Source organism: Cyprinodon variegatus, unplaced genomic scaffold, assembly GCF_000732505.1.
Source record: "Cyprinodon variegatus isolate N-32 unplaced genomic scaffold, C_variegatus-1.0 Scaffold30, whole genome shotgun sequence".
NCBI lineage: Eukaryota > Metazoa > Chordata > Actinopteri > Cyprinodontiformes > Cyprinodontidae > Cyprinodon > Cyprinodon variegatus.
In genome coordinates this window covers 1,668,625-1,680,644 of record NW_015150483.1, presented here as the reverse complement: position 1 = coordinate 1,680,644, position 12,020 = coordinate 1,668,625, and the positions used below count along the sequence as shown (strand labels likewise).

The window sequence follows — 12,020 nt, the reverse complement described above, 5'->3', positions numbered from 1 at the left end:
AACCGTGTTATTGAGCTTAGTGAAGTCATGAAATAAATACATAACTAAATTAAATTTTTAAATCAAGTTTTGCCACTTGATGAACTCAAATCAAAATCAAGGTTCTATAGTTTCCTTCATTTTGCTGCCTTTTAGGTGACACTGACTTACCCACACACTGGTTCCACTGGTAGTGCTGTACATAGCCCTGAGGACAGCCGCAGCGGTAACCTCCCAACATGTTCTGACAGCCATGCTGACAACGGTGGTTATTGCTACACTCATCCACATCTGAGAATACAAAAGATAACAACAACAACTTTACTTTGGATAACTCAACCTAAGTCCAGATATAAATACAGAGCTTACAGAGAAAATGTATACATAAATGGATGGATTGATAGTTTGGTAGGTGGATTTAAGACAAGAAAGAACCACAACCCAAAGTACGACTCATTCAACCCTTAGTTTTCAAAAAGCTTAAGCTTAAATATTTCCTTCAAAACCCATAAAGGACTCATCTTCTAAAGCTGAAAGGTTAAATGAAATTCTGTTTAATTCAATTCATTTGAAAAATACTTGTGTGGTTATAACTCTTATAGTTGTTATAGATTGTATCAGCTGTAGGCAGGAGGGACTGAAGACACTATAGTTGTTCAACAGTTTTCAGAAGAGGATGCTCACTGTGGTTCATAATGTTCTTCATTTTATTAATTTCATGGTTTAATATTATATTTTATTATATTATACATTATAATTGTCCAGATGTTCTTAAGGAGTTGTAGAACAGAACTGTCCTTCTTAAGCCATTTGCTCAATTGCTGCTACCACAACAGGTGATAGAAAACAATATAGAACTCTCCACCACAGACTTATAAAAGATATGAGGTATTTTCCTCCAAACACTGAAGAACCAAAGCTTCCTCAAGAAAAATGTAGATATATTTATACTCTGTAACTCACCTTCACACTCAAAGCCAGTATTGTCCAGAGAGAAACCTTTAGAGCATTCACAATTGAAGCTACCAGGTGTGTTTACGCAGGAAGCGCGGGAACCACAAACACTGTTTTGGGCCGCACACTCATTGTTGTCTACAACAAAAAAAATGCATGCTTAGAAAATGTATTTCAGTTGTAAATGTTTTTTTTTTGTGTAAATTAATTGGCATGAAACAACAAGATCCTGAATGTAATTGGTCATGAACTTACCAATGCAGGCAGTTTGATGCTGAATAAAGCCAGGAGGACACTTGCAGTTGAAGCCTCCAATGGTGTTAACACAGAGGAACTGGCAGTTGTGTTGCTTTGTTGAACATTCATCCAGATCTTAATGCATGAAAAATAAAGTGTGAAAACTGAATGAGTTTAAAACATGCAGCAAATAAGACTAGCAGTAGAGCAATATCTATGGGTTAAATAGGTTAAATATCAATGATCAGGTTTTTTTTTGCAAAGGGGCCAACAGAATTCTTAAGGAAGTCAAATTACCAGCAATTAATTATAGACATTGGTTCATTCACCTTTGCAGGTCTTTCCATCTGGTTGTAGGCTGTATCCTCTGGGACAGGAGCACAAGTAGCTGCCTTCCGTATTTTTACACAGGAAGTTGCATGGCTTCGGTGACAAGGAGCATTCATCCAAATCTGAAATAAGCAGCAAAGGTACATGAAGAAGAATATAGGTGAAATCCATATTGTTTAAACCAGTTACAAGTTGGGATGGAAATAAAGCAGAAGCCTTACCAACACATGAGGTGCTGGTGAAGTCAGCTTTGTAGCCTACATTACAGTGGCAGCGGAAGGATCCTATGGAGTTGATGCACTGCCCATTCTTGCACAGATCTGGCAACACCTGGCATTCATTGATGTCTGAAACAATTAAAATGTACTTTATATAGATCTGCAAATGACAGAGCCACAAAATTGCACCACAAAGATGCTCACATGTTAGTTTTTTAAAGTCCAAGTCAACCCTTCAAATTTTGAGGGGTAAGTTGAAGTTTTAAATCTGAGGTAATTAGAGTTTAAGTCACTCTAATGACAGAAAAATATGACATTCTGTGCACCTATAACAATGCAGAAATACAAACCTGTACTGTCGGGATAAAATCTTTCATTATTTAAACATTTATTAACGATATGTTTCAATCTTTTAACATTTATCCAAACATGCAAATCTGCTCAAGACTGCAAAAAATATATATAATTTGATATTTGATCAAGAGTAATAATTAACCCTTTAAAAAGATAAACAGGCATTAAACTTTTTAAAAAACTGCTAAAGTTGAATTTCAGAATAAATCAAAGTGCTTCTACATCCATATAATTACAAAGTTACAAGCTGTTAATCCCTATTTTCTTATTTTTCCTCCCCTTATTCTACTTTGCTTTAATAGGGTTTTAGAGACTATTCCTCTCCTCACCCTAAGCTGGAGAACACTTTATAACATTGGGAAGTTAATGTTGTAAAGATTTTGTTCTTTAATCCTCAATCAAAACAGTAAAAACTACAAAGCGTCTGATCTTTAAAGAATTTAAATTAGTAACAACACACTGTGAAGGCAAAGAGAAAATTGCACATACAATAAGTGGGTAGTTTTATGGTGATCTACAAAGATTAGAGGTGCAAATTTTAAGACATCTCAACAGTATTTGTCCCCGTCATGATGTGTTCTACTGGCATTTTGAGATTGGTTATTTATTATCATTAGGAAAATAATTAAAAAGTGTGCTGTTTTTCTTGCCTTGTTTTTACCAGTACTGGATAAGTAGTTTTAAAGAACGGGACAATTACATTTCAGAAGACATTTTTAGTAAATGTTTTTCTGCATTAAATGAGCACATTGTGGACCTCCAATTAGCAACACAATTTCGCTAGCAAAGTGGCTATGTATTTTATAACACATATATTACAAATCTTTAAGTAGTATTAATGTTAATTGATATTTCAGTGTGACAGAGTAGACATATTAAGCTTGAAAAATATACAAGGAATAAAATGAAATATAATCATTATATAATTCATCTTTGATAAAGGAGATGGTATTCATTGCAAACAACACTAAACATATAAATACAGCTACAAAAAAAAAGAAGCATATTCTGTAGTTCCTCTAAATGTGGTTCTAAAAAGTATGGGTTGAGGGTGACTTTATTATAACTGCAGACAACACTTTTTATCAATTTGTATTTGCAAACCTTCTCAAAAATAGAAAATTATGTGCACACATAAAATCCACACACAAATAATTTAGCGTTATGAAGAAATTATTTCAATCTTTGAGACAGGAGGGGGTTTTCTTTTGATTCAGGTTTCCATCAGTTCATTAATATATGGTGAGGGAATATAAACACTTGTTTCTCACCTCTACCATCTGTGGTGTAGCCAGGTCCAAGAGGACACATCTTCTTGTACTGTACGGTGCCTGGTAGGGGGCACAGCTCACACCCTGGCCCCCAACCACGACCCGCGTTGCAGCAACATTCAGACTTGGTCACACTGTTCCTGTTGGTTGACAACTGCTGGCACATTGTCTGCAGGACCTCTGTGTAACACAAGCCCTTTCTGTTGTCTAAAAGGAAAGAGGATCAAATGTTTGGTTATGGTCATGCATATGAGGATGATATATACGAAAGTAAGGAGTATCAGCGGTTACAGAGGTCATAATAAGGAACAAATGAAATAAGAGGTTATTTATTTCAAATTAAACTTAAAAAATTTGGTTATGTCAGCAATGAGATTAAAACATTCGGAGAAAGACTAATTAGGTCTTACCAATACATTCAGTTCCAGTTGAGCTTGGCTCAAAGCCAGCATTACACTCGCAGCGGTAGCTTCCAACTGTGTTGATGCAGCGACCGTTCTTACAGATTCCAGGTTTGGCACGACACTCATTCAAGTCTGCAACAGGAAGAAGGGGAGAATAGAAGAGTGAAAATGGATGGATGGATGGATGGATGGATGGATGGATGGATGGATGGATGGATGGAATTGAATCGATGGAAAGACAAAGTGTCTCATCCAAGGGTGGATTAATCGATTGATGCATCAATGAAGACATTGAAAGACAGAAGTTGTTGAATGTATGTATGAAACTACATAATAGTTTGACTTTTTTTTAAAGGTATTAGTAAGTAATATTTAAACAAATAACATCAGTGTTTCATTAAAAAAACTTTGCCTTAAATCTCAAGGCCAGGGAATATTTTTCATGCATTACCTGATTTTGTAAACACAAAATATTCAATCCATGTCCATATTTTTCCACACTTTGTAGGAGCCATCATTTTTCCTTATTTTGTGGGCACCAGTGCCCATTATTTGAGTAATGCTAATGCTAATTAGCCATGTCAAGGACTAAGGGCTTCGTACATTGGTTATTTGCTTTTACACCTGAGCCACCACAGCATCTCTATGAATCCTGTAATTTAATAACTCGAGCATTTCTACTAACCCATGCATCCCTCTCCATCTGGTCGCCGCTGCATGCCAGGAGGGCAGATACACATGAAGGTTCCAATCAGATTCTTGCAAGTCATGCCTTTGGAGTCGCAGTCATCCAATCCCTCTGAACACTCATCCTGATCTGTTGAGGAATGATAAATACATGACAACTGTTTAAAAGTACTTATACATTATTATAGCATACAAAGAGATCAGAACAGTGAAGAAAAATTAAAAGTAAGTGAATCGTCCCTGATCTGTTGTGCTCTCTTACCTCTACACATGCGCTGGTCATCTCTCAGCACGTACCCAGCAGGACACATACACTCATAGGACCCAAACGTGTTGACACAACGGAAAGCACAAAGAAGGGGATTCTGGGAGCACTCATTGATGTCTTGAACCAATAAGAAACATACAGTTATTACCAATGATTAACTGCCATGTAATCCTATCAAGTGTTTATACAAAAGGATTCACAAACCCTCGCAAGTCATCATGGATCCTGGTTCAAAGCCCTCATGACACGAACACTCGAAGCCTCCAACTACATTGGTACAGGTTCCATTACCACAGGGGTTTCCAACGGAGCACTCATCTGTGTCTGAAGGAGAGGAAACACAGCAGCAAAAACAGTCAGTCAATGCAAATAAATGAAAAGTTATGGTACACTGTTGATTATACACTGATCACTGACCAGGGAAAATCTACAGTCTAATTTAAGTAAAGTAAAAATCAGTGTCAGGACTCATTTTTAAGATGAAAATCATTGGGCCATCCTTTATTTATTTATAAACTGCATTTCTGTACTCTAAGTAATAAACAATTACAAAAGGTTTTACACCAAAGATGAAAACAAAAAATGACCGACATCTAGAACTCTTACCAACACAGTTGACTCCAGTGTAATCCAGGATGTATCCAAAGGGGCATTCACATCTGAAAGAGCCATCTGTATTGATGCATATTCCATTCTTGCAGATTCCAGGATTATCCAAACACTCATTCATATCTGCAGATACATAGAAAAAAGTAGGTCCTTTAAATAATTCTGTATTTAATATTTTTTTTAATTAGGTCATCAGATCACAGTTGCAGCACTCACCCTCTCGAGTGTCACCCGGTCCAGGCAGAGCTCCAAAGCCGTAGGGGCATAAGGTGTTGAAGGCAGCTGGTAAACCATCAACCAAATGTCAACTTGATACTGCCCACAAAGGAATGTGCATGCGTGAAAAAGTGAGTGTGTCTGTGTTACAAACCATCAGTTTCTCGTGGGCACAGCTCACAGGGAAGTCCCCAGCCCTCTCCGGGCATCTTGCTGCAGCAACACTTGGCCTTGGTGGTGTTGAATGCTTTAGGGACTGTGCATTTTCCTGCTTCGAAGTTGGTGAAACAGAAGCTTTCTCTGGTGTCTACAATAAAAAAAAAGAAACTCCTGTTCTTTTTTACTGGATACACAAAGACAAATATGGTTAAACTATGATAATCTTCAGCATTATAGTGTCTCTTACCGTAGCACCGTCGTTTGTTGTCTGAGAGAACAAAGCCTGGCTGACAGGTGCACTTGAAGCTGCCTGGGGTATTGGTGCAGGTGCCAAACAGGCAGATGTTGGGCTCTGCTTCACATTCATTGATATCTGAGAAGATCGTGTACATACATAAGTTGGGTATAAAAATATGAGTCAAGATTTAAGTGCCTTAAATAGACTGATTTAATATCTAACAGCATAAGATAAATCTTAAAAACATAACAGAAAAGTTAGAAACAGCCTATCTATTGTTTTTAAAGGCAGATAAATTCACTTTTCTGATAAAAAAAAAAGTGTGGTCCACAAAAACGTACAAATGCACTAATGTGTAAGAAAAATTATTTATAGTTTTGGACAACAGAAGGGAAGGTGTGGTCTTGCAAAAAAAACGTACTTAATGATACATGTGTGAACGCTTGGTGGTATAATATGAAATGGAAGGGGTGAGACCTATAACATTTTATAAAGATCCCCCATAAAGAAAATGTGGGTGGAAATAAAGAGAGAGACAAAGACACAATACTTTGTGCAAATGTAGCCAGAGAACAGCCAGACAACCAAGGACTCCAAGGTTTTTAAAACTTTTCAAAAAAATTGTTCTTTGCATGTAACGTTTGTAAGGAAATAAATCTACAAATGGCTGTGAATCCCTTATAAATCATAATAAATACAAAAAAATCTACTAAAATGAAATAATGTTTTTGCACATTAGTTGCCAATAATGTGCAAAAACTAACAGTAGAGTTTAAATGGTGGGAGAGAAAATGTCTTTAGAGAATATATTTTGATCCCTTCATTGCCATTATACAATTAGCAACCTGAGTGAAACATCCACTGATTCCTTTGTTAAATGATGAGAACTTTATTTAACTTTGCCTCCTTCAGGAGAAGCATGTTTGACAAGTCAATAACTGGATGCAATCAAATGGTTTTTACTGACCAGTATGACAGCCTTGTCTCTGTAAACTGCCTTGAGATTACTTGTGTTGTAAACTGGCACTATATACATAAACTGATTTGAATAAAAAAAAAAAAAATGAAATAGGCTACTCTCGTAAAACAGGGAGGACCACCTGTCACTTTGGTAAAACAGTCTGTCAGAGTTTTTTGGAGCCAACAGAACTGGAGAGCATTTGACTGCAGCTTTAGTCCAATTGTACATCATCATTTGAATTTCTAGGGCATGTGTAGGGTTAGCTTAATGTGAGCTTTTGGGAACAAATACCTGTTGTTGCAACTAATTATCAACTGACAGACAAGAACAGCCTAAATGTGCTTTTAAATCCCAGAATATGGTGTCTGCCTATTAGGTATCTAAATCTTTCCTGAAATTGTGGTCCTTATTTAAAAAATGAAAAACAAATGTATTAACTTATTCCAATTTAAATACCATGCTGAATTATCACTACTTTAGTTTTGCATTCCCGTTGAACCAATGACCCAGTGCTGTGTCAGATAATGCTATCATCCTCTGACAATTTTTTTGTAATTTCTTTTTAAGTTTTTCTTGATTAAATAAATAAAATATCATATAAATTAGCTTTTTCTTTGCATGCAGGACATCTTTTTATTACTGTTGCTTTAAGGTTGCACTAAATGCTTATATATATGTATATCAAATATTATTGAAAATTATTTAGGTAGTAAAATCATATACAATGCAAACAGAACATTTAAAATATATTAAAATGTTTTTCTTTTACCTAAACACTGGTCGTTTTGCACCTCGTAACCCGGAGGGCAAATACATCTGAAGGATCCATCCAGGTTTTGGCAGGTTCCCGGGGAGCATGTTCCCGGCAGACTAATGCACTCATTAATATCTGTGGAGAAATATCAGAATTATATATTAATATGTCAAACATTCAAAGGGACTCCTAATAGTTTCCATCCATCCATCCATCCATCCATCCATCCATGCATCCATGCATCCATCCATCCATCCATCCATCCATCCATCCATCCATCCATCCATCCATCCATCCATCCATCCATCTCTTGTTACTTACCAATGCAATTCTTTCCATCAGGGCTGTTTTCATAACCCTCTTGGCACAAGCATTGAAAGGAGCCGAGCCCGTTAACGCATTGTCCATTCCTGCACACTTGGCCCTGCAGGGCAAAGCACTCATCTATGTCTGTGAAGAAAATATAACCAAGCTTAGGATTAACTGCAAAATGAAAATCATCATCTCTAAAATATAGATCTTTAACCATTTTACCTTGAATTAAATCATTTTTATAAAGATCAGGAGTACAAATTGTTACCGGCGTCTACCCTCAAATAGCCTTCTTATACTGCGTAGTATTTAAAATCTTATAAGACTATTCCATAACAAACACTGCGACATGGAGTTAATAATATCTGGTACGATGTCAAGTTTGAAATGTGCACATTTTGTGATCATCGTTTAAATCGCCTACCAAAGCACAATTAAAAACAACTTCATTAGTTTGCTCCATGTCAGCATATGCCATCCATTCATGCGGTAGAGATAGGGAAACAAAACTAAAAAACACCATCATAGTTGGGGAAAGGAGAGTAGCTTGGAATCCTTTTTAATAGAGGTGAAGGTATGTTGTAACATCTCACAATAATTAAAGCTCTCACTGGTTGTAACTGGCATGCAAACATATGCAAAGAAGATGAAGATGCATCTGTTTGCAGTATGGGTTGTGTAAGTGTGCTCGATTAGACAGCTTTGTCTGACCGGACCAAACAAGACAGGTTATTCCTAACAAAATTACATTCATTAATATAAAATATTAAGTTTTCTCCTTTTCCTCATGCCAAATATGTGACGCTTATATATGTTTTGGCAGTTCCATCATCCAGATTATTCTATATTATTCTATAAGAATAAATGATCTTATACACCCTTTTATCTATTACACACAGTGATACTCAAAATATTTTTCTGTTATGTTTATGAATGTTTCAAAACAGCCGATGTTAAAAGATGGCTTTCATTAGGCTTTTTATTAGTTCTTTGCATCTAAAACAGTTACTGTTATGATATCCCAATTGATATATGATATTCTAGCTACCTGCAAAAAAGCAATCTGAAAATAAACTAAAATTTCTTAAGATGAGTGTATTGTCCTTAATCTGAACACATAAATAAGGTTATCAGCAAATGGAATTAGCATTTTTGCCCTTAAATGAGAACATTAGATGTATGGCACTTGAAAAAATATAAATCTAAATGTAGACCATCTTATTCCACTGAGCAATTGTTTTTACATACCTGCTTAAGAAAGGTACAAATAAACCTATTTCAGGAGCAACTGACTTTAATTTCTTCTCTGCTTTTGTTCATGCTTCTATCCTATAAGGATAATTGAAAATCGTGGAAATAGATCCTTGTTTTTATTTTCTCTCTTTAATGTTTGTGTGGTGAATCTCTAGCAGCAGCTGCATTCCTATTGGTTGATCAGCTGATCTAGGTCTTAGCAGATGTCACACTGAGAGAGCTCATTCTAAATATCAGACAACATCCAATAATTGTCACCGGTTATTTTTCGTCACAGGAGGTTAAAAAAAACGTCCATCCTAGGATCTTTTACACAGTGAGAAGCAAGGCCTCAGATTTAGACACACAACCAAAGATTTTTCCACCATTTTCCTAGAGCATAACAGTGAACAGTTCCTACCCATGCAGTCATTATTGTGCGTGAGTTCAAATCCAGGGAAACAGAGGCAGTTGTAGGATCCCACCGTGTTTTTGCAGGTACCATTTCCGCACGGCTGCCTTTCACATTCATCAATGTCTAAAGGAAGCAAATACATAAAATATATAATTTTATTTTTAAGACGACACTATACAGCACTGTAATCAAATCACCAAGCACTTTAAAACTCCACTCCTTACCCATGCACATGGTCTGATCAGCAGTAGCCTTGAAACCGTTGTGACAGAGACAGCGATAGCTGCCCTGAGTGTCAATGCACTCTCCATGGCTGCAGACATTAGGAATCTCCAGGCACTCATTTCGATCTGCAAAATAAGACACAAAAATATCAGAGTTGCCATATAATCCTTATTAACAAGTTCTGGCCTTAATTTAAAACCAACTTGTCTAAAAAGATCAAGATGACAACATGAGGAAGCATCTTCGAACACTCAGCAGAGAGAGGTGAGCTAATCTTCATAGAGAAGAGCATATGCATAGAGCAGCATGTCTAGCATGAGTGTCAGTTGCTTATTTTCTAATTTTCAATGTCTTAAAGTTGTGAAGTTCCTTCTAATGTACCAGTTTAAGTTTGTCTCTTGGTCACAAAAATCATAAAAAATCATTCTGGGGAATCTAAAGCTGTGCCACCCATTCATTTTAAAAGGGACCTATTTTACTTCCTTTTAAAAAAATTAGGAATGGTCTTCATGAAACCTGCCCATTACATTTTTTGTTGGCTACATTTAATCCCAATGTTGTTCATGTGATTTATTGATTAAAAATGTAATGACAGATTTTAAATAAATACAGCTATGTCTTTGTATGATAAAATTGCTAAATGCTAAAATTTTACTTTGCAAGGGTTGCTAAGTGAGGGAGCAGCTTGGCCTGGGTCACTAGGTGAGACACTAAAAACATTTACTGTCAAACGATCAATGAATTTTTTTTTTTTTAGAATTTGAACTGTTTCTAAAATCACTCAAATGTATAATTGAAGCAAAAGCAAAATCAAAATAGCATGAAAAATAAAAATTATTTTAAAATTGTTCCCTTTGAGACAGACATTTTAAAAAGATACTTTGCGATCTAAAAGAGGAAAGTCTGTAAAATAAATGGCAGCATGTTAACAGTGTTGGGCACGTTACTTTGAAAAAGTAATTAGTTATAGTTACTAGTTACTTCTCCCAAAAAGTAACTGAGATACTAACTGAGATACTCCACAGTAAAAGTAACTAGTTACTAGTAAAAGTAACTATTGCGTTACTTTTGCATTTCTCGCCCCCATAACCCTCACCACCCGGCCCCCACCTTCTTGCCGTGTGTTTCAAAAGCCAGCTGAATAGAGTGGATGACAAAGACAAGGACCTGCAGAGAGTTTTGCATTTATTGAACTCAAAGTAAATGACATCAGGGGGGAACGGTATCTGATGGGCTTCTAAACCCCGTCAGATAGCGTTCCCCCTGCTTAACATGTGGGAAACGGTATCTGATGATCAATTAATTCTGAAATCCTGTGTGTTTGGGTTGTTATAGATACTGCAACATCCATCCATCCATCCATCCAGTTAGATTACTCGTTACTAAAAAAAAAAGTGGTGCTTCAAACATTCTGCAAAAGTTATCAATTTTGTTGAAACTTTTTGTTTTAATAATCACAACAGGCCAAAATCAGCCTATGTTTATTGGTAATCTAAAAAGTATAAGGATGGTCTCAGAGGTTCTGATAGGCAGGACTCACCCAGACAGGCCCCACCGGGCGACAGTTTAAAGCCCTGGGAACACTCGCAGCGGTAGCTGCCTGGAATGTTGATGCAGTTTGCGTTACGCTGGCACAGGTTATCGCCGCTGTTGCACTCATCAATATCTGTGATAGAAGCAGAAAAGAACAAGCAGAAGAAAATAATTACCAGCTTTATCTCTCCCTGTTAAGATGTGGCGGTAGAAGCGTGTACAACAGGCCAAAATAATATTTTAGACTTCTTGAGTTCAGGAAGCTACTCATCGCCTGATTGTTTTGCATGGCATGCTCGTCTTTGAAGGAACATCATTCTTCATAATTGGGGCAAAAATTTACCAGAAGGCTTCTAAACATCCCTTTTAATCCAAATACTAAGTCACTGCAGTTAAAACACCTATTACCTGTGAGTGTGTGTGATATCTGTTCAGTCAAAACAGGAGTTATAGTGTAGTATAGGGAAGAGCTTATAGACAACTCCAATATAATTTAGCTATAGACAGGATTTTAAAATGCAGCACTTTAAAATTAAAACAAAAATATGTTGTTTTTTTTTTGTTGTTTTTTTAATCAAGTGAAATATGATAAGTAAAGTGGCTGTTTAAATATTCATACCCCTCAGGTCAGTATTTAGAGGACGCTTTGGCTAGAATCCCAGT

The 12,020-nt window shown here is 36.4% G+C and overlaps 1 protein-coding gene across 1 annotated transcript in view; it reads right to left on the bottom strand.

Moving 5' to 3' along the window:
• Positions 1 to 12,020, bottom strand: part of LOC107100843 (fibrillin-2-like) — an 86,918-nt gene that overhangs the window by 4,966 nt on the left and 69,932 nt on the right. The window contains exons 44-62 of the mRNA XM_015399498.1: positions 11,365 to 11,490; positions 9,824 to 9,949; positions 9,606 to 9,722; positions 7,961 to 8,089; positions 7,655 to 7,774; positions 5,934 to 6,059; positions 5,682 to 5,834; positions 5,528 to 5,593; positions 5,309 to 5,434; positions 4,907 to 5,026; positions 4,697 to 4,819; positions 4,433 to 4,564; positions 3,754 to 3,879; positions 3,344 to 3,550; positions 1,722 to 1,847; positions 1,500 to 1,622; positions 1,189 to 1,305; positions 943 to 1,071; positions 151 to 270 (exon numbers count right to left, since the gene is read on the bottom strand). Coding sequence (XP_015254984.1) covers positions 151 to 270; positions 943 to 1,071; positions 1,189 to 1,305; positions 1,500 to 1,622; positions 1,722 to 1,847; positions 3,344 to 3,550; positions 3,754 to 3,879; positions 4,433 to 4,564; positions 4,697 to 4,819; positions 4,907 to 5,026; positions 5,309 to 5,434; positions 5,528 to 5,593; positions 5,682 to 5,834; positions 5,934 to 6,059; positions 7,655 to 7,774; positions 7,961 to 8,089; positions 9,606 to 9,722; positions 9,824 to 9,949; positions 11,365 to 11,490 — 2,412 coding nt within the window. The remainder of the gene's footprint in view (positions 1 to 150; positions 271 to 942; positions 1,072 to 1,188; positions 1,306 to 1,499; positions 1,623 to 1,721; positions 1,848 to 3,343; positions 3,551 to 3,753; positions 3,880 to 4,432; positions 4,565 to 4,696; positions 4,820 to 4,906; positions 5,027 to 5,308; positions 5,435 to 5,527; positions 5,594 to 5,681; positions 5,835 to 5,933; positions 6,060 to 7,654; positions 7,775 to 7,960; positions 8,090 to 9,605; positions 9,723 to 9,823; positions 9,950 to 11,364; positions 11,491 to 12,020) is intronic.